This window comes from Anastrepha obliqua, chromosome 5 (assembly GCF_027943255.1).
Source record: "Anastrepha obliqua isolate idAnaObli1 chromosome 5, idAnaObli1_1.0, whole genome shotgun sequence".
Classification (NCBI taxonomy): domain Eukaryota; kingdom Metazoa; phylum Arthropoda; class Insecta; order Diptera; family Tephritidae; genus Anastrepha; species Anastrepha obliqua.
Window position 1 is genome coordinate 88,650,900 of NC_072896.1, and position 19,717 is coordinate 88,670,616.

General features: G+C 35.9%; 1 protein-coding gene across 1 annotated transcript; it reads left to right on the top strand.

Annotated features, from left to right (window-relative positions):
• The first annotated feature begins 2,026 nt into the window (after nt 1-2,026).
• Nucleotides 2,027-18,500, top strand: LOC129249366 (uncharacterized). Its single transcript, XM_054889155.1, has 4 exons — nt 2,027-2,111; nt 6,996-7,081; nt 17,510-17,636; nt 17,736-18,500. The coding sequence occupies exons 1-4, from the start codon at nt 2,027-2,029 to the stop codon at nt 18,074-18,076; spliced, it is 639 nt and encodes a 212-aa protein (XP_054745130.1). The 3' UTR covers nt 18,077-18,500.
• Nucleotides 18,501-19,717: the final 1,217 nt, after the last annotated feature.

The window sequence follows — 19,717 nt, forward strand, 5'->3', positions numbered from 1 at the left end:
ATTTCCACTTACGGTAATAAAAACGAGAGTATTATCCACAAATGAAGTATTCATATACTCGGACAGTCAAGCGGCAATAAAAGCGCTAGAATCTAAAACAGATTCGTCAAAAACAGTCTTAGAATGTTTTAAGCTTCTAAGTGGCGTATCTAAGTTCTACGAACCGGTACAACGCTCCATCTCCAACCGGATAGAACGATGATACCCATGCCTATAGCCACTTGTAAATTACTTATAGATAGGTGAACCATCACAACATGCGAACTAAGCAGACAGACATGACCGAAATGGAACAGCGGTCGATCGAAAATCTTGTTAAGATTTAACAGAGAAGCTATAAGAAAAATGATAGGGAAACTGGTCATGGTCTAATAGGCAGCCACGCTACAAGGTTAGGTCTCCCGTACTTCGATTTCTATAGCAGATATCTTAATACAAAAGAAGAGGAAACAGTCAGACACCTTTTATGTGAGTCTGAAAGCTTATCTATGAGGCGCCTGCGCACCCTTGATAGGGCATTTTTAAGCGGTGTAGCAGACATGGCCCATCAAAACAATAAAGCTACCGGATAGTTTGAAAAGGAACACGTAGCGTAAGGATAAGCTCCAGTGGTATCACAATGGACCTGCGAGTGGTCTAAGTGCAACGTTCCGACAACCACCCAACCTACCTATCTACGTACCTTTCCAAAATCTCCACTTAATTATTATAATTTCATCAGCAAAAAAGTTTTCGCCGCTATCGCACAGCAGATGGGGCAGGTATTTTCATACCAGGCATGCCTCCAATGTTCTATGGAGTAGAGTAGTGCGCATTGTAAGAAAATTCTTCTCGATATGAAATGTTTGTAGTTGGCTTGAAATCCATAACTCGCTACGGCGACCGCTGTCAACTGTGCATTCATATAGAAGCAACTTTCCAACTTATAAACCCATTGAATCATAGTGAAATAAATAGAAACTTTCAATAAACCATTTCTGCATTATTTGATTGAATTTGTCTGATTCAGGCGTTCCCTTCTCCTACTCCACCTTCAGTGTCACATCGAAAAGTGCAAACAATCGCTACCACAGCGCCATCACCGCCATAACCACAAGAAGCCAAAGCATGCAAAAAATGCTACGTTAACTTTTATACACTTAACTTTGCTAACTTTTCTAATTCGAAACAATTTTGCAACTTCCTTTGCCTCGTTGAACACACACATCCAGTCAGCGGGCCGCTACGAGCCGCCACACTGATACAAACCGCGCCGCTTTCATAACGCCTTGCCTTGTTACAACTCTCCGTACAACCGTACACACAATTCCGCTTGTCAACTTCGACGTCACCATAAACGACATAAATTCAGCGCTGTCGTCTTTATTTTCGTACAACATCCGCTGTCGCTGCCAATAACTCTGCCAACTGCGAGCGCGGCAGCGACTATAGCAATAACTTTAGCAAATAACTCCCACAGTAACTTTTAAATACTCATCGTGTTTTGTTTTTGTCTTTTTTTTCACTTACCCCTGCAGTGCCACATTCTTAGCGAAAGTATCGCAAAAAATTCCTTACTGTTAGTGGCGTATCCTGAAGTTTTTCCATACTTAGTTGCTGCCTTTACGAATTTGCTACACAACTTCGTGCCGCAGCCGACAGGATTCGCCTACGCCACTTCGGTTGGGAGACGAATGATTAACTGGCCAGTCGATTTAGCTCGCCGCCATCAGCTTGAATTTCACATTGTTGAGTTCAGTTTGCAAAACGCTGTGGCACGTAAAGGATTATAAGCTCGGACGAAACGCGAAACGTTACGTAGTGAAGCGACTTAGCGCTGGAGTGCTTAATGGGTCACGCTGCAAAAATTATAGAAGCATACTTTTGTGTGCCATTCTTTTATTGAATGAAAAAATTCTCCTTCAAGTGATACTACACCAATTACCGATACTTCGTGGCTTGGAATATTGTGTTTTTATTTTGTTTTAAAACAAAATAGTGATATTTTTATTTTAGTAGTGAAATTTCGATTAAAGAAGGTAAAGCAATGTGCCGGTACTACAACGCGCCCACAAGTGTGCTACATTTGTTTATCGTAACGGTCATCTTGGTGCTGCAGTGCATTCATAACGGTTAGTGTGATTTCAAAAGCGATAAGAAAAGAACAAAAAAAAAAAACCAAAAACAAAAAATAAAAAATAAAAAATAAAAAATAAAAAAGAATCAAGAAACAAATAGTTGTAAAAGAAGAAAATAAAACTGCAAGAAAATTTATTAAAAACCATCTTAAGAGTTAATAACTACTTGCAAAAACATCAAATTAAATGAAATCTGTGGATATAGAATTGAATATGCAGATAAATATAATACACAAAAAGTTTAAATATTCTGGACTTTTTTAGTTTAAATATGAAACAATATTTGGTAGAAAAAAATGCAATCGAAATCTATAACCAAGTGATTTTATTCGAAATATAATAAAATTTAAATAATAATAAAAAATATAAATATATAAAAACAATAACTATAAATATATATACATAATAAATAACAAAATTAAATAAAATACAATTAAATAATATTTTATTTACCAAATACGAGATGAACCAGAAGAGGCTAAAAATTATACAAAAAAAAAAATATATAAAGCATAAAGTAATATATTTTATCGGACCGATAGCCTTTAGTTTTTGAATATAATTATTAAAAATTATATTTCTTTTGAATAAATCAAATAAATAAATACAGAATTAAAAATTATATTTCTTGTAAATAAATAAAATAATTAAATAAATACAGAATAACCCTAAGATGGCAACACAAGTGCTCAATTCTAATATAAAGAAGTATCCCTCCATTTCTTGTTTGCTAAAATGATAATAAAAATAAACATAAAACATAAAATATAAAACAATCAGCTAACTCGTGCTTGCTTCTCTCAAATGTACTTTCGTTGCATTGCCATTTCTTTACTTTAAAATTCGTTTTACTTCTCAAGTGCGCATTAAGCTTTAGCGATTAAATTTTATTCTACTTTATTTGAAGCATGAGAAAAACAAAATGTCATTTGATGTCTGCCATTAGACATAAGTTCTATGTATATAAGGATAGGCAGGCAAAGGTTAATCAATGTAGAGGTATTGGATTTTAAATTGAAATAAAACAACGAAAATTCAAATTGATTGGTCAATATTTTTCTATATTATTTTTGTGTAGAATCATTCATGACATTTATATTTTACTGATAATCCCTTTCAAATGTTGACCGCAACTGCGTCGTAATTCGGCCATCCGTAAACACCAAATTTGAATGACTCGCTGAAGGACTTCGGTCGGTATCCCGTGAATAACTTTAGTAATGTTGGCTTCCAATGTCTCAATCGGTGCTGGTTTACCCAGAAGGCATTTAGACTTTGCATACGCCAAGCAAATAAAAGTCCAAAGGTGTGATATCACACGATCTTGGTGGCCAATCCATTGGTCCGAGACGAGAGATAAACTGCTCACCAAAAAATGACGACGCAGTAAATCCATTGATTCACGGGCTGTATGGCAAGTAGCGCCGTCCGCCGTCTTGTTGAAACCAAATGTTGTGGAGATCACGGGCTTCAATTTGCGGCCTCAAAAAGTCGTTCATTATAGCCTGCACCATTCACTGTTACATTGGCGCCAGTCTTGTCTTTGAAGAAATATGAGCTGATGATTTCTCCAGCCCATAAGCCGCACCAAACGGTTGCTTTCAATAATTGCTCTTCAGCCCAAATACAACAATTTTATTTACGTAGCCATTAAGCCAAAAATGGGCCTCATCGCTGAACACCATAAATTGGATTGAATGCGCGATGAACAGGTTTCACAGAGCGCCGGTTTTCGTAATTCAATTTGAATGATTTCCATCATTTCCACGATGAAATGTCAATAAATACTGAAAATATTATGAATTTAGTTGAACAGTAGTCACAGATCTTTCAAAGAGACCCTATTGGAAAAAGTACCTCCAATTTGATCACTCTTTATATGTGGCTGCTGACAAAAAAACCACCTCACATAAGTTAAAGTAGAGGTCCATTGTGAACACTTGGATTTGAATTAGCACTTGTGTTTTAGCCATCCAGTACGCCAGATAAACCTTTTCGATTTTTATATACGAGCATAAAATTATAAAGTATATTTTTGTGTATATTTTTATGTATTTTATAATTTTATTAATTTAAATTTAATTAAATGTTAAGGCTACAGAACAGTGATGCTAGGCAAAACTCTAGAAATATAAAAATAATGACTCAAAAGTCGTAAAAATAATGCTAAAAATTACCAAAAAGTTGAAAACCGGATCTAATAGCAAAATTCACTTTGACGTATATACATTAGGGCGGGGTAACTTTTTTCGAAATCTTTCCTAGCAGAAACGGATTTTAAAAATAATTATATGAGAAAAGTCCACTAGAGCAAAGTTATTACTGAGCTCCCAAAAACAAAAAACAAAAAAAAAAAACAATTAATGCAAAGTTAATAAGAAGTATAATATTTACTTAAGAGCTATGAATGTTATTTTTGTAATGCAAACTTGTACTTGTGGATTTTTTGGTACGAAGAAAAGATTTTTGTCTGTATCTGCTATGAAGAATGTTGTTAAAAATCGCTCGATAAAAATTTTACCGCATATGTATATCTGTATATTAGGGCGGTTCAATTTTTATGGAGCGATTTTTTTCAACATTTTACCAAGCAGATTCAGACAAAAGTCAATTCTTCCTACCTATGTATGGGGATCAGAAAATTTAAGGGAACTAACGTTAAATATACCTTTTAATGAAAAACCAATTATGAGGTCTCCGAAATGAATGCAGTATATTAAAAAACATAGAACGATCGAGGCATACCCCATCAGTTTCAAAGTATAAGGACCTGAGAAGTTGGAACTATTCCGATGTAGAAAATCTAGAGTCGCTTGCGATTTAGATATGATAAGGTTGATGTGATTATTAAACGCAAAATAGAATCAAATATAATACCTACATAAGCCTGTTGTTGGACCTTCTGACGGACAGTACCGTATATTATCATTTTAAGGCGGGTGTTGTAAAAATTATAAAAGTTTAAATTTTTTGAAGCAGAAATATTTCATTAGCTTTTTAGGCGAATAGTCATGCTAGGGCATCCATTATTTTTAGTATTTTTATAGCCGTGCAAATTAGCACATAAGAAAAAACGATCTGGCCATATCTATATGTTCGCTTCTCCCTGCGTTTGTCCGTGCACATGGTTACTCGAATAAAAGTTTATCTATCTTAAATATATTAAATTTGACCAAAGTTATTGAAAGTAAAACAATAAACCTGCCCAGTGATCCTATAACGGTAATATTGACAATTAAAAAAGCTATATCTTAGTAGCTGCTAACAAAAATTTTCTTAAGTTTGGTGCAAAACTAAAACCATGAACTATCTTTAAAACCACTTTTCATGAAATTTTCCATATCCGAATTGCAAAGTGGCTGCCCTATGTCCTCGATAGCATCACGAATTCCATCTTTGAGGTCTTGAATCGATCCTGGGCTGTTGGTGTGTTGGCGTAGACCTTCTCTTTCACGTGGCCTCAAAGAAAAAAGTCACAAGGTGTTAAATCACAAGATCTCGGTGGCCAATTGTGATCACCTCTTCGATCATCGAGAGATAGCACAGTCCGCCACCTTTTCCCGTAAAAGATCAATGGTTTCGTTGCTTGTGTGGCACATAGAGTCGTCTTGTTGAAAATAAACGTTGTGCAGATCTATGCCATCCAATTCTGGCCATTAAAAATCGTTAATCATCTCTCGATCGCGCAATTCATTCACCAATAACACCTGTTATTTTTCCGAAATATTTTGGCTGAAGTCTTAAATTTTATAGTCCCTGTAAAGAACCACATTTTTATTTTATTTTAGCCATGGATTTAACTATATATGTACAATATGTATGTATTGCCCTCGGCGTAGGTGGCTACCATAGCCGATAGAATTTGTACCCGATTATCTGATTCGATGATAACTGGGGACCCGAATGATTAAATGATTGAAAACAATGCCTGTCGGCAGGACAAAACTTCAAAAATAAACTTCCCTTAAAAACCATCTGCTATTATTTCTTTAGAAATATATCTGGGGCCGTATGACGCAGTAGCTTATGCATATAGCAATCTTTGCTCAATTGTTGTTCTAACTTGCTCCAGTAAACATTTTTATCATAATTTTTTTCTATAAATTTAAGTTAGAAATAGAAATAAAAAATAGATTTTTTTTAAATTACTACTTACTATTTAGAACGCTCTTAAGAAAACAATTTCATTTTTATCTGAAATCGACTTTATATAATTATCCATGGTTGAATAATAAGCTTGTTCCTGTTGCGTGCCCAATGGCCGACACTTCGAGCTAAAAGGTCTTTTGTGTCCAAGGTTAGCTCTTAATTGAAACTTTTACTCAGTTAATCACAATTTGAGAACCAGAGGAAACGAAATGCTAATACGAGTACTATGACTGGCTTCCTTAATTGTAGGATATAGTAGAGTTGAGTTGAGTAAAAAGAGGTTCAAGGTTACAAAAGCAGCGGGGTTCCAATTTCCTATAAATATTAAGACAGTAACCTACAAATTAAAAACATTTCTACAAAAAACATACAACGGAAGTATAAAACTCAGCTACGCTTGAACTGACGCACTTCATTTCGGTTAATTAAGCACAAATATTTTGATTATTTGTATATAAAAAAGAAAATAATAATACAAATAAGATAATAAATGCATAAAAAATAACATCCACTTGAATATATTTGAAATGAAGCAACAACAATACAAAATCACTATGCGCCGTTTAATCGGCGAGTAAGCAAACTGTAAAAAATAATAATAATAAACCAAAATCAATTAATACTAATTAATGCATTTCATCTGCTTAACTACTTTTTCTTCACCATTTATCTCTTTTACTGGATTCTTCATTCTTTTGCGTGCGTTTCGAAACTTTGGCATAACTCCAGGTGCAGCATTAAAATGCTTTGTTTGTGATTCCAGTGACAATCCAAGCTGTGCGGATTTAAAATCTAACAACAGCATCGTTGCGGAGGTGAGCGCTTAATTGCATATTTCCTTTTCATACATATCTGCTTATACGAGTACTTAATGTGCACTAATCCATACACAGGTGTTTTTATGAGAATATTTGTGCTATGATTACGCCAGGGTTCGCTTTCGATTTATCATTTCTTTAGGCACTTGAGTGGTGCAGAGAGGTGGTGGTTGTGTGGGAGGTGAATGAAATGATAAGAAGAAGGCGCAATTTGCTGCATACTTACGGGCAAGTAGAAATCTAAGCGCAACTTGCTTGAACGACTGCTTTTTAGGTTTTATTTTGCTGATAAATAACTGGGTAGTAAAATTTTCTAATTTATAATATATAAAAATTTGATTCAGATATTTATTAATATTCGTTTTTGTTTATTTTGTATATATGTATGTATGTATGTTACTACTATTTTTAATAAGTATCGTTTAATTGGGAGAAATAAGTTTGGGTTCTGGGTTCATTTATCTTTGTTGCTTTATTGCTTCGCTCAAAATATTGAGCTGAATTCAGCAGAAAAGCACGATTTACCTACTCAATCATGGAATTTTAATCCTATTGAGTATCTGTAGATAATATACATATGATTGGCCCTTACACCCTTTTTGAGTGTTTGGCTGAGTTCCTCTCTCTACGTGTGTCTTAATTTTGTTCCACAAAGGAATAGTAATAATACAAATAATTAATGTTGCCAGAAAAAATTTGCTGTTGGAACTAAATTTACCAAAAAAAAAAAAGCCAACATAATTTTTTTGGAGCTAATAAAAAGAGCTAAAATTTTTTCAGTGACTTTTATTAAATTAGGAGTCCCGTACTTCGATTTCTGTAGAAGCTATTTTAATACAGAAGAAGAGGAAACAGTCAGTCAGTCCTTTTATGTGAGTGTGAAAGCTTAGCTATGAGAGAAGGCTGCGCACTCTTGATACGGCATTTTTAACCGATACGGCATCGATAACGAAGCTCTGCTCGTTTATTAAAGTTACCGGATGGTTTGAAAAGGAACTCGTAGGGTAAGGATAAGCTCCAGTGGTATCTCAATGGACTTGCGAAAGGTCTAAATGTGCCTCTTTGTGACAACCACCCAACCTACCTACCTACCTTTATTAAATTTCACATTGGTATATTCACATTTTTTTTTTACAAAAATCAAAATTACTTTAAGTTATTTTTAAACAATTCATCAGTAGTAAAAAGTTATGAAACGGTTCATACATTTTCATTTATTTGCAAAAGCAAAAAAAAAAAAACAAACAAAAAGAGTCTTTTAAACATCACATTAAATACATCTAGTACTTTGAAACAGTTCACTAGGAACAAATATTATATTTATGTGCGAAAAACGATGCAGACAAAATTGCATTTCTTACTTTTTTTAAAGTAAGTGTTACGATATTAAATATCAATATCAATTTAAATAGGTAGATATGTATATCAAATTCGTCATCTACACAAAAATCTTCTACAATATCATCATTATTGTCGCAGTTATAAATATCTTTTCTCATCAACTTTAAGAGATCATCTTTTATTATAAAATCATGGCAACAATTACTAATAATACGTTCACATATAAGTAGAACGCGCTTAACTCAAAATCCGCGATTATAAAATAGTCCTAGATAATAACGATACTTTTTGACATACAACCCTGTGTTTTCTGTGTTATCGATAATTCTTATTACGAATGTAAGGAGAGACATCAAAATAAAAACTAAATGAAATGGATGCCGGCAAAAAAACAGGCCTCTAATAAAATTTTCTTTTTTTGTTTAATTCTGGATTCATTTTACGTGTGTCCATAAACGTTTTGTCCTCTTTTTACTTATTATAAAATGTAATATAGAATATCCTATGCGCATTGCTATCATAATTTTTTGCAACCTCAGTAAACGTCGCATACGGACTTCCACCAACTGTTTATTATTAGCAGCCAATTGCGCAATTAAAATGGCTATTCCTTCTCCTTGTATTTTCTTCATATCGTTAATAATAATTAAATAAACCAAAACACCGAAATATTCCACCAAAATAATTTCTATTAATTCAGAGAATGAATGTGTGTTAGATAAAGATGAAACACCAGAACTGACCCCTAGAGATGGCCTTCACCCCAAGAAAATTTTCCTGTCTATTTGGTGGGATATGACCGGTATTGTTTGTTAAGAACTTCATGAACCAAACCAGACGATAACTGCTGATTATTATTCGCATCAGATATCAAACTTGAATAAGGCACTTAGTGAATAGACGCAACGTTTTGTTTCACCACGACAACGCAAGACCTCATACCGCAAGGCAAACATTAGGCAAGCTAAACGAGCTCGGATGGGAGCTAATGCCGCATCCACCATACTCTCCGGATATTGCACCTTGTGATTATCACCTTTTCCGTGGACTGCCATCCCATATGAGTTACAAGAATTACTCCTCAAAAGAAGCTATAAAAAGGGATATCGAAACATATTTTGGCTCCAAGGACAAACAATTTTTTGAGCAGTGAATTAAAGATTTGCCAAAACGTTGGGAATACATTGTAAATAATGAAGGAAAATATATTATTGATTAATAAATACTTCTTTTTATTAATTTTAAAACCACCTTTAAAAAACGCACGAACTTTTGGACTAACCTGATAAATGCTCAACACTGGAAAGAAATTCTCAAAGATCGACGAGAATTTTCAGCCACTTGAAACTTGCATTTTGTTGTATAAAAATGGCTACAAAAGCCCATACCCAAATTAAAAAAAAGAAGCTGGAAACTTGGATAAAATTTTGGACACAAACTCAAAAATCCAAACTTCGAAAGTTATATGTATGGCTTTTATTGAAGCAAAGAAATAAAATAATATTTTCAACATCTATAAAATATTGTTCACACAATTTTTTGATGTTTTTGGTACATCCTGTTGCATTTAAACCAGAATTTTAGGCAATTTTTAATTAAAGCAACTATTATATTTTTACTTAAACTCCTCTTAAGTGTGATTCATTAGTTTTTGAAGCTCTGAATATGACTCAACTTGGACAGGCAGTAGAATAACTGCTCCCATGCCGATTTGACTCGACGGTTTCCGTGACTTTGTCAACATTTACGAAAATTAGATTACCAGAGTGTTCCACTTGCTTGGTGGCCAACGATTTACTATTCATGTGAAACTATCTGGGGTTGATGAACACTTATTTTTATGGTCGCTTGCTCCGACTTTTAACTTTAATCGTAATAGAACTAAAGAATGTATCAAACTTTTCGCTCTTTCCACTTTCATTTTGGAAACCTTCAGCAATCAAATGGCTTCACCAAATACAAAACTTTCAAGCAGCCATTTTGAAGTGTAAACCCTTTAAATTGTCATATAAAATGATCCGATGCAATTTATAAATAACTAAAGACATTTTGCGGAAAAACGCTTAGAACTTTTTACTTCATTTATTCATATATGTATGTATGTAAATTTAAAAAAAATACGATTTTTCAAAATTTTCCACCACAACCTATCGGGATAATTTTTTCCAGAAGCATTTACTTGTAATTAGTTAAGATATATTCCGACTATGGGCTGAATAAGATTTTTAATGAATTTCGACTCCCAGCAGGGATATTCCGCACTTGTATGTATGTAAGCGACAATCGGTGCAAGCACATGCATGTATATGCGTGTTCATATCTAAACACAAATACATTTAAGTGCATGTTCACTCTTATTTTCTAAGTGTAAGTGGAATGAATTGAAAGCTCAAGCTGCAGCTTCATTTCGAACTGCGTATAAATATTTGTATTATACGAGTATACGCCGCTGGCACTGCGCCAATGCCCAACCGTTCACTATCAATGAGCAGAGGTCATTATGGTGCGCCAAGCTTTACTTTTTTTGCGCTTCTTGGCTGGTTTGTTTGGATTAGTAATTGAGAATTGAGCAATTGTGGCTGCCAGCAAGGGCATACAAATTGATAAATGAAGGGAAATGAATGAAGATGTGTGGCCTACGTCTAGGCGCATGCACATCACATGAATCATTGAAAAAGAAACCAAAAAAAAAAAAAAATTTATTATAGAAAAAAACATCAACACAGAAATGCAAACATCAAAGATATATAGTCTTCCGGTTGTCGCTTGCATATGGAAACTCACAAACATACAAACGGACACAGGTTCATATCAGCTTATACGAGTATGTGGCTGGCGCTATTTTTGTTTCAGTGGAAATTTGTTTGCGAAATTGTGCCAAGGTATTTAGGTTTTTCCGAACGTTGGCCATGTTTTATATTTAGTTGCATATACATACACATGTAGGTGTAGTTCTGTGCCACAAGTAAACCTCATCGAGTCTGAATTTTTCCATTATCAATGTTAACTGTTGATTATGGGCCTTTTGTTTGTTTTGCTACTGATTTATGACCTCAAGTGCAGATAAGATGCGCAATTCTTGATGGTCAAATATGTGTGTGTGGATGAGCCTATGCACACATACCAGTGCGGTTGAATAAATAGCATTTGAACATTTTCATTAATTACTAGATAAATGTTAGAGATAGATATATACAGAGAGCAGCAGAATGAAGGAATGCGACTGCGACTTAAAAGGCCTTTCGTGTTAGAGTGATGCGCTTGTAACCTTGATTTTTGATCCTTAAGAGAAGAGTTCTCAACGTTCACTGGTTCGAGATGAAATGTTTCAATCTCTGTTTATCCAATGCCAGACATTTACACAAAATATATTCCGGCATCTTATCCTCTTCAAGACAAAGACAACAATCTATCTTGACAGCCAGAAAACGCAGTTGATTGTGATATATAATTTGGGTTAGCGAAGAGGAAATCCATTATTTTCTCGGTAGATGGTTGTAGTGATCGGTAACTCGTAAATTATCAATCAAACAATTTGAGGTTTATGCTCGTTGTCAAATTGACGTTTCACACTAAAAAGATGCTGTGGCTTTTTTTTTTGTTTGTTCCATTCAGTTGTGAGTTACAGGCTGTTAATATTTTACAGTTTTTCTTTGACAAAGACGAAAATGCAAGCCAGGCCACTGAAGTTGCGAACGGTGCGTATGGTGCCGATACTGTAACGCGCAATTCAGGCCTTTATAATGTTAAAAATAATGTCCATAAAATTACAGAAATATGCAAAAATAATGGATTTTTTTTCTCCCAAAATATATTATAGGTGCTTTCACTCTTTATTTTGGTGCTTGTTAGATGTCTTGCTCCTATTTGTGGTATGCGTATAGATATTTTTGCACCAAGAAGTTTACATAAAGTTTTATGCCGCTTACGAACGATAGATGATTTTTTTATGAGTAGCTCTTTCATGACAGAAACACACTCGGAGATTTGCCATTGCCTGCCGAGGGGCGACCACCATTAGAAAAAAACGTTTTCTGTCATTTGGTGTTTTCTGTAATTTGGTGTTTTCTATAATTTGGTGTTCTTTTTACTGAAACTGGAACTGAAATGAGCGAACTTTGTCTGTCTGAGCAAACCTTAAATTCATCAGCACTACATGCGCTCTGAGTTTACCCTAATGCCAGTGTGGTACTTCAATATCACTAATCAGCCGGATATTTAACTTTCACAACCATGAGCAACTGTATGCATTAAGAAAGAATTAGATAGCACCGTTGAAGTGTAATTCTTCCTCAGTGAGTTACGACAAGCGTTTCTACGCGCAACGGTATTATGACTTTGGTCACATAACGGCTGTTTGCAGCAGCCTAGAATCGAAATAGGAATAGATGAGTAAAGCCTCACTAGCCACTTCCACCTTCCAAGCTAATATTTTGATTGATAGTGAACAGAGACGTGGCGAATAGAAGGCACCTATAGTTTCGTTGTATAGTTCAATTGAAATTGGCTGAAACCCACTACTCACAGTGAGAATTGTTGTTGGTCGAATCTTTGACTACGAGCATTACTGGTATGCATTAAATCGACTACGTCTTCTATAGATGACCTCGCTATTGCTAATTGGAATGTAGCTATATGCAGATATTATACTCGTATATATACATCAATATGTAAATATTGGTCATGTAAAGATTTCTCCGAACAAAGCCACAATATTGATAAGATAATGCTGATATTTGTTGCTCAAATAGCTACATATTAATTACAAGAACATATAATATCAACGCACATGAATACATACATACATATATACATACATGCATACATGCATGAGCACATACGCACACACACATAATAAATATTTCACCTGAGCAAATGTTTGTACTATAAACGAAAATGCAATAACTTAAATACATATGAACCTATAATATATAGGTACCTACATGCGTGCATGTGTAAATATGTAGCAAATAGATCAAATATTATTTTTGCTATTAAACTCCTGTTATTGGAAAGATTTAATTAAATTATATTTAGTTTTCAAATTAAAAAATATGTATGTATATTAGGCCGAGTCCATTTGTGGGGAGGCAAAAAAATCGCCCATTGCTCTGTGAAAATCATATTCTAGGGATCAAAATAAGAAACTTTGCCGAAGGAACCATACCTCTAAAACGAATTCTGATATGCATGCGTGTTGTGAATAGAAGGTAGCAGGGCGACGAATTGCCAAATTTTAACAATTTTTTCTCTTACTTTTTATATAAAGGGTTTTTCAATCAGAGGTGTTATTTTGATATTCAAAGAAAAATGCTCTTTTTTAATATAAACGATTGTTTATTTCCTTATAAGGAGGAAAGTATGCCGCTAATAGTAGAAAATAACATCAGGCAAATGACCACCACGATCACGCTTACAGGGCAATATCCTTTTCATGAAATTTTCCATATCCGAATTGTAAAGTGGCTGTCCTATGTCCTCGATAGCCTCACGAGTTCCATCTTTGAGGTCTTGAATCGACCCTGGGCTGCTGGCGTGGAACTTCTCTTTCACGTGGGCCCAAAGAAAAAAGTCACAAGGTGTTAAATCAGAAGATCTCGGTGGCCAATTGTGATCACCACCGTTTGTTTTTAACGACTAAGGTCACTGGGCGCTCCTTTCTTCGACAGCCTGGAGCAGTGCGCCAACCTAAATCCAATCAATCTCCTCCATTATATCAACAGCTCTGGCTGGCTGTAGATATCTTCCTGTTGGGGGTCTCTTAATGATATCAAAACGGTGCTTTACTGCTACTTGAGCAGTGCCAGACCGGCACTTCAAGCATTTTACCTACCTACCTATCATTTTTTTCCTTAATTTTTTTTAAAATTTTTTTTTTATTGTGGACGCTTAACCAAACTTTGTATAATACAAAATGCGCAGAAATTTAACAAATTCCAAAAGAATTGTCATCATTTTTTGTTTTACTTTTTAATCAGAATATTCAAAAAACCTCTGGTTATGCAATTTTATAGCCCATTATAGTTTAGTGCATATAATTAAGTGCAAGTTGGATGTCAGTACAAAATCGCGTTGATTCCATATAAAATACTTCCGAGCATGTGCTTAACGTGTAATAACTTAGAAAAGGTTACCCCTAGCTTTTTATTAAACAACCTACGACAACTCCATAAAGAAGTCGAACGAGCTATTTTATTCTCCCATGAGAGCAATATCCACATTATACTCGTATTTATCGATTAGACAGCCTAGTGTGTGATGAAAGGCCAATGCAAAGATACTGAAGAAAGACATCAAAACAAAACCATCCCCATGGCAGCCGGTTCTACGTTACCGGAATGACTCGGGTTTTTCCCGACCAAAGGCTGCCGCCCCAGTAAACTAACCCTGTATAGTGTACCGTACCCCATTAGAGGCAAGAAGAAAGCTAGCTATTATACTCATTATACAGAGCCCGGCATTCGAAGTGTAACCAATTAAAAAGGCCTTGAATTTAGTTTGGAAAATGACTTTTATTCAATTCAAAGTAAAAAGTTTGTGAAAATAATGCAAAATTAAGACTTTTGCCTTGACTATGGCCTTGAGATAATCCAGAAACGAATCGCAGGGGGCCCGAAAGTGACTTACAGGTATTTTGGCCCACTCGCGGACAATGACTTTTTTCAGCGCCTGAGACTAGTGAATATTTTAGTTCGGATTTTGATCTCCAAAATGGCCCAAAGAGAATAATCCATCGGATTCGCGTCCTGTGGATTCGAAAGCTATTGTATGGACATTATGAAGTTCGGAACGTTGTTTTTTTAGCCACACTTACTGGCCAATTGATGACTCGAATTCTCGTATGAACGGCCGGTCAAATAAGCCCTATCCTTTTAGGAGTTTACGAGTTGCTCAATTTGAAAATTTTCTCGTCAGAAAGCACAATTTTTGAAAATTGGCCGCTTTCGGCGGTACGAAATATCTCATTCGCTCTCTCAAAACTGACTTGTTGCTGCTTTGGTGTGAGATCATGTGTCTTTGGATCTTGTAGGGCTTGTCTTTGAGATTATTTTTCAGTATGCGGCGGATCTATGGTGAGATATTTTCAGTTCTTTCGCCATTTCAGTTCATTTCTTCACTTTTAGAACCATTTCACGTGAAGTTGCAGTCTTTTGATGACCGCCTCCAAGACGTTTTACGATGCTACCAGTATCATTGTAACGAGTAATGGTGCGATAAACGAAAACTTTATTTACTTTATGGTTTACGTTTAAAATCCATTACTGGGCAAAATGCTTCCGCGCGCTTGTAAAAAATACTCTGGACTGTCATTTAGCCAACTAACAGAGCGGTCTGAAGTTGATTACACTTCGAGTGCCAGACCCTGTATAATAAGCTTGATTCTATTTCTTCTCACAAAATTCATGTTGCGCTTAATAATATTTACGCGTTACGTCTATGGTCTCAATAGATATGACCACTTTATTTTGTGGAAATACAGAATTCTAGGATGAAGCATTTTTGATTATCTGGCGGCTAGAAATTGTGTATTTATGTATACAAATTCTTTTAGGAGAAATTAAGGTTGATGAGATCTAATAAGTCAGATCGTCCTCAAATTTTACTACTTGTTTTCATCAACGCATTTTAAGGCAGATTTCTCCTTCCTTCTCTGTACTTCGGGGGGTTTTTGTTAGATCAGCCAATATTTCAGTGTCCTTTAAACTGCCGAAAACGGATAGTATTTTCCAAGCATAAGTGTTCGCGATTCTGTCAATGCTTAGGGATCACTGCTGAGAGAGGACATAAAATCTTTTCTGATAGTCCAGCTTGCAAGGCCCTGTCGTCGCCATATAGCAGCTCTCTTCTGGTCAACTCCTGTAAGGCGGATATCAAAGGTGTCTAACTCGCAGGAAACACTTCTTCTATCTGGATTCTAAGACATAGGAACATAGAGGAAAATGATTTTGCTAGGAAAGGGTCGACAGAACCGGTTTGAGTTGTCCCCATCTCAGCCATTAAGGTCCCCTTGACGGCTGTCAATGGGAGACTGCACAATTTCTTTCTTAAAAAAGCGCAAGACAGATGCAAATCTATTTTATCGTCCGCTATCTAAAAAACACTTTGACCTCAGTACGACAGAAGCAGGATGCTTAAAGTGCTGCCAATCATTCACTTTCCAAACTCGATAGTAGTGGTCACTGGGTGATCGGAACTCATGCGGAGAAGCTTGTACTTCCGTACAACCCGCATGACATAGGCTGTGGGTATCCGGCAGAGTAAGATACTGTTGAACATATTTTTTGCAAATGTCCGGTTCTTGCGGCTGGGCGCTTGGGGTTTTTTAGTGCACCTTTCGGGGTTAGCCTTTCTCTTCCACTACATCAACAGCACTAGACGGTTGTAGATGGCTTTTGTTCCTTTAAGTTTTGAAATTTTTTGCAGGTCGTGGTCTACATAATGGTATCAAAACGGCACTTGGTGCTACTTCTGGTACTTTTGCCCACTAACTCCTATCTTAATAAAGCTTTTTTGACTAATTTTTAAAGCATGCGACTCACTGACCACTCAGATGTCTTGGAGTAATATTATATATAAAAAAATGGTAGATCTTAAAACATTATATTTTGTTTAATCAATAATTTAAATGTCATTATACATGTTCGAGACCTGCTTGATCAAAAAACGGTCTAAAAAAATCTCAGGTTCATATCCATTTGTAACGACACATGGGGACCTTGGCCCGATCTCTCCTAAAACTTTAGCACCTCCCTGCTTTCCACACTGCAGAGAGCTCCCAACCCATTGAAGAATTGCTTATTTGGATTGGCTAATGCTCAGTTGGATAGCGACAGTAGTGGACAGTGGTCGAAAAGATGTAAAATCGTTTCTTTCTCTTCTTCATCTTGACAGAATTCACGTATTTAGCTCTTTGGGCGATTCGATGCCATCTAAGGATGGCTTTGGATGAGCATCCTTATGCAAAAAAAAACAAAAAATAAAAAAAAAAAAAACTTACACCCTCACACGCTTTTTACCTTTTTATCATATAATTATTAAAAATTTCTAATTCTATACTTTTTTTCTTGTCTAATGTTCCAATAGGACTGCACACTCGACAAGATGCGAACAACTGATACTTGGCTTTTCGATTTGAATAGGTTTGCGTATTTCAATACCGGCGCTAGGGATGGCCCACTGTGGAATTGCCAAAAAGTGGTGGCCAGAGATCGTAAGTGCGAACTTTATTTTATCACTTTCATATTTCCACAAAATCACCATCACTGTTAATTGCTGCTGAAAACCCCACTTTTAAATTCCATTTCTACAGCACACACCAGCAAAATGGTAACTGCTCGCTTCTGTCAATTGGACACCGCCGATTCGGACGCATGCCAAATACTGGGCAACAAATTGGGTTGGCCACCAGAGCTGGCACGCAACGCCAACGCTGATAAAGATAACGAAAATGACAATAAAGTGAAGCGTAAGGCAAAGAAGACCCCAAATGGTAATAATGGAAATAATCAAGATGTGGAACTGCACTGCTCGATTTGCAGCGGAGATAGCTGTAATGGTAGTCAAAGCGTTCACCCCTTGAGTTCGTGGTGCGTCAGCGTTGTACCGGCGCTCATAGCAGCGATGATTAGATTACGCCATAGTGCGTGGTGAATAAAGCACCGCCTTTGGGCACTCGCAGCCTCAGCGTGCATAGGCGGGTGCGTAGGTGAGCTGTGGATGTGGATGTCTAACTACCGAATTGTCTACGGCAGCAGTTAGAAGCAATAGAAGTAATAAAGAGGATAAAATTTAAACGCAATTTGGTGCAATCTAATTTTAAGGCCAGTTGAATGCATTTCAACGGCATATCGCCGTATTCGTGAGTTGCAGGCAGTTGAAGTGTTGAATTGCTGAGGCAACTAAATAAATGCCTTGAGTTTAAAAGTTATACCTAAGTTGTTGGTGAGCCACCTTTTATGTACTTACGTGCACTGTAAATAATCATTGAAAACTGTTATCTGTGTAAATAGGCATACGAATATACTCGCATTTGAATAGATTTGAAGATGCTATGAAGCACGCAAAATATGTAGATTAGCGAAGATTAACTTCGTTGTATTGAAAATAGAGTGGAAAAGATTTTATGGCAGCCCACTGGGCGTTATTACAATTTTGCTTTGAGAGAATGCGTGGGATGCCCTATTTTGTTTTTTTTTTTGCATAAACAGTAAACTTATTTTTATTAAAAATGGAGAAAACCACCATTATTATGACGGAGCGGCATACGAAACCAGAAAATGCACACATCTGAGGTAACCACAAGTTCATAAATTTCATGTGGAATACCATGAGGATAACTTTTTGAAAAATATTCATCCTATACCTCCTTCAAATATGGTAATTTCTGACCGTTTCGCGGAAAATAGAGAAACATCTCATATATTTTTTTATTTTTTATTATCAATTCTTGGTCATTGTTTAGGAGCATAGTATAACTGCAGCTAAAAAGCAACTTTTGTTTGATGATTTGAGTGGTTTTAAGAAGCATTTTACAATGTGGTAATGGTAATGGTTGTACGGGTTAGGCTAAGGCCTTTATGCACTGCAACCAGGTTGCTCTATTGCGCGCCCTTAATTACTTAATTATAATTATTTAGTATACCGAGGAATCGAACCAGCTCCTTAGGAGGGAGCAATTGTAGGTATCCCGCCTCTAGTAGGTACGAGCCCAGGATTCTGTGTCTCCTATGGCCTAATGCCTCATAGTTGACGATTAAGTATTCCATAGACTCCTCTTTATCACAGCAGAACCTGCATGATCTTGTGCAAGATAACCCTATCGTGTTAAAGGGCTTATTACAGGCAAATTGACCTGTAAGTGCCCCACAGAGTAATCTGAGGCTCTTTTTATCTAGGGTTCGATCAGATTTTGCTCTGTTGGCATTGAAGTTCAAAAACTTTTTGGAGTTATAAAGGCAGCTTATGCCGTTCCAGTGGTTCCTGAATTTTGTTTGGATCCATTTTTCGGTTTCCTCTTTTATATTTATTTTTTTTGTTAAAGCCGAAAAATGGGTTTTTTTAAGCAGTTTTATTAAATATTTTGGCTTATAAACTAATATTCTTCAAAATAAGACCCTTGTGCCTCAATACACCGCTGGTAGCGGTCCTTCCACTGCAGGAAACATTTTTTAAACTCATCCGCCGGAATCGCGTTCAATTCGGCTGTCACAGTTTTTTGGATCGCCTCGATGTAGTCGAAACGCCTCCCCTTCAGCTTTCTTTTCATGCGCGTAAACAAGAAGAAGTCCAGAG

Excerpts from the sequence above, each read along its gene's own strand:
- LOC129249366 (XM_054889155.1), top strand. The coding sequence starts at position 2,027 with ATGTGCCGGTACTACAACGCGCCCACAAGTGTGCTACATTTGTTTATC. Across the intron at positions 2,112-6,995 it reads GCTGCAGTGCATTCATAACG|GTGCAGCATTAAAATGCTTT; the intron begins GTTAGTGTGATT and ends GCATAACTCCAG. Across the intron at positions 7,082-17,509 it reads ACAACAGCATCGTTGCGGAG|GACTGCACACTCGACAAGAT; the intron begins GTGAGCGCTTAA and ends ATGTTCCAATAG.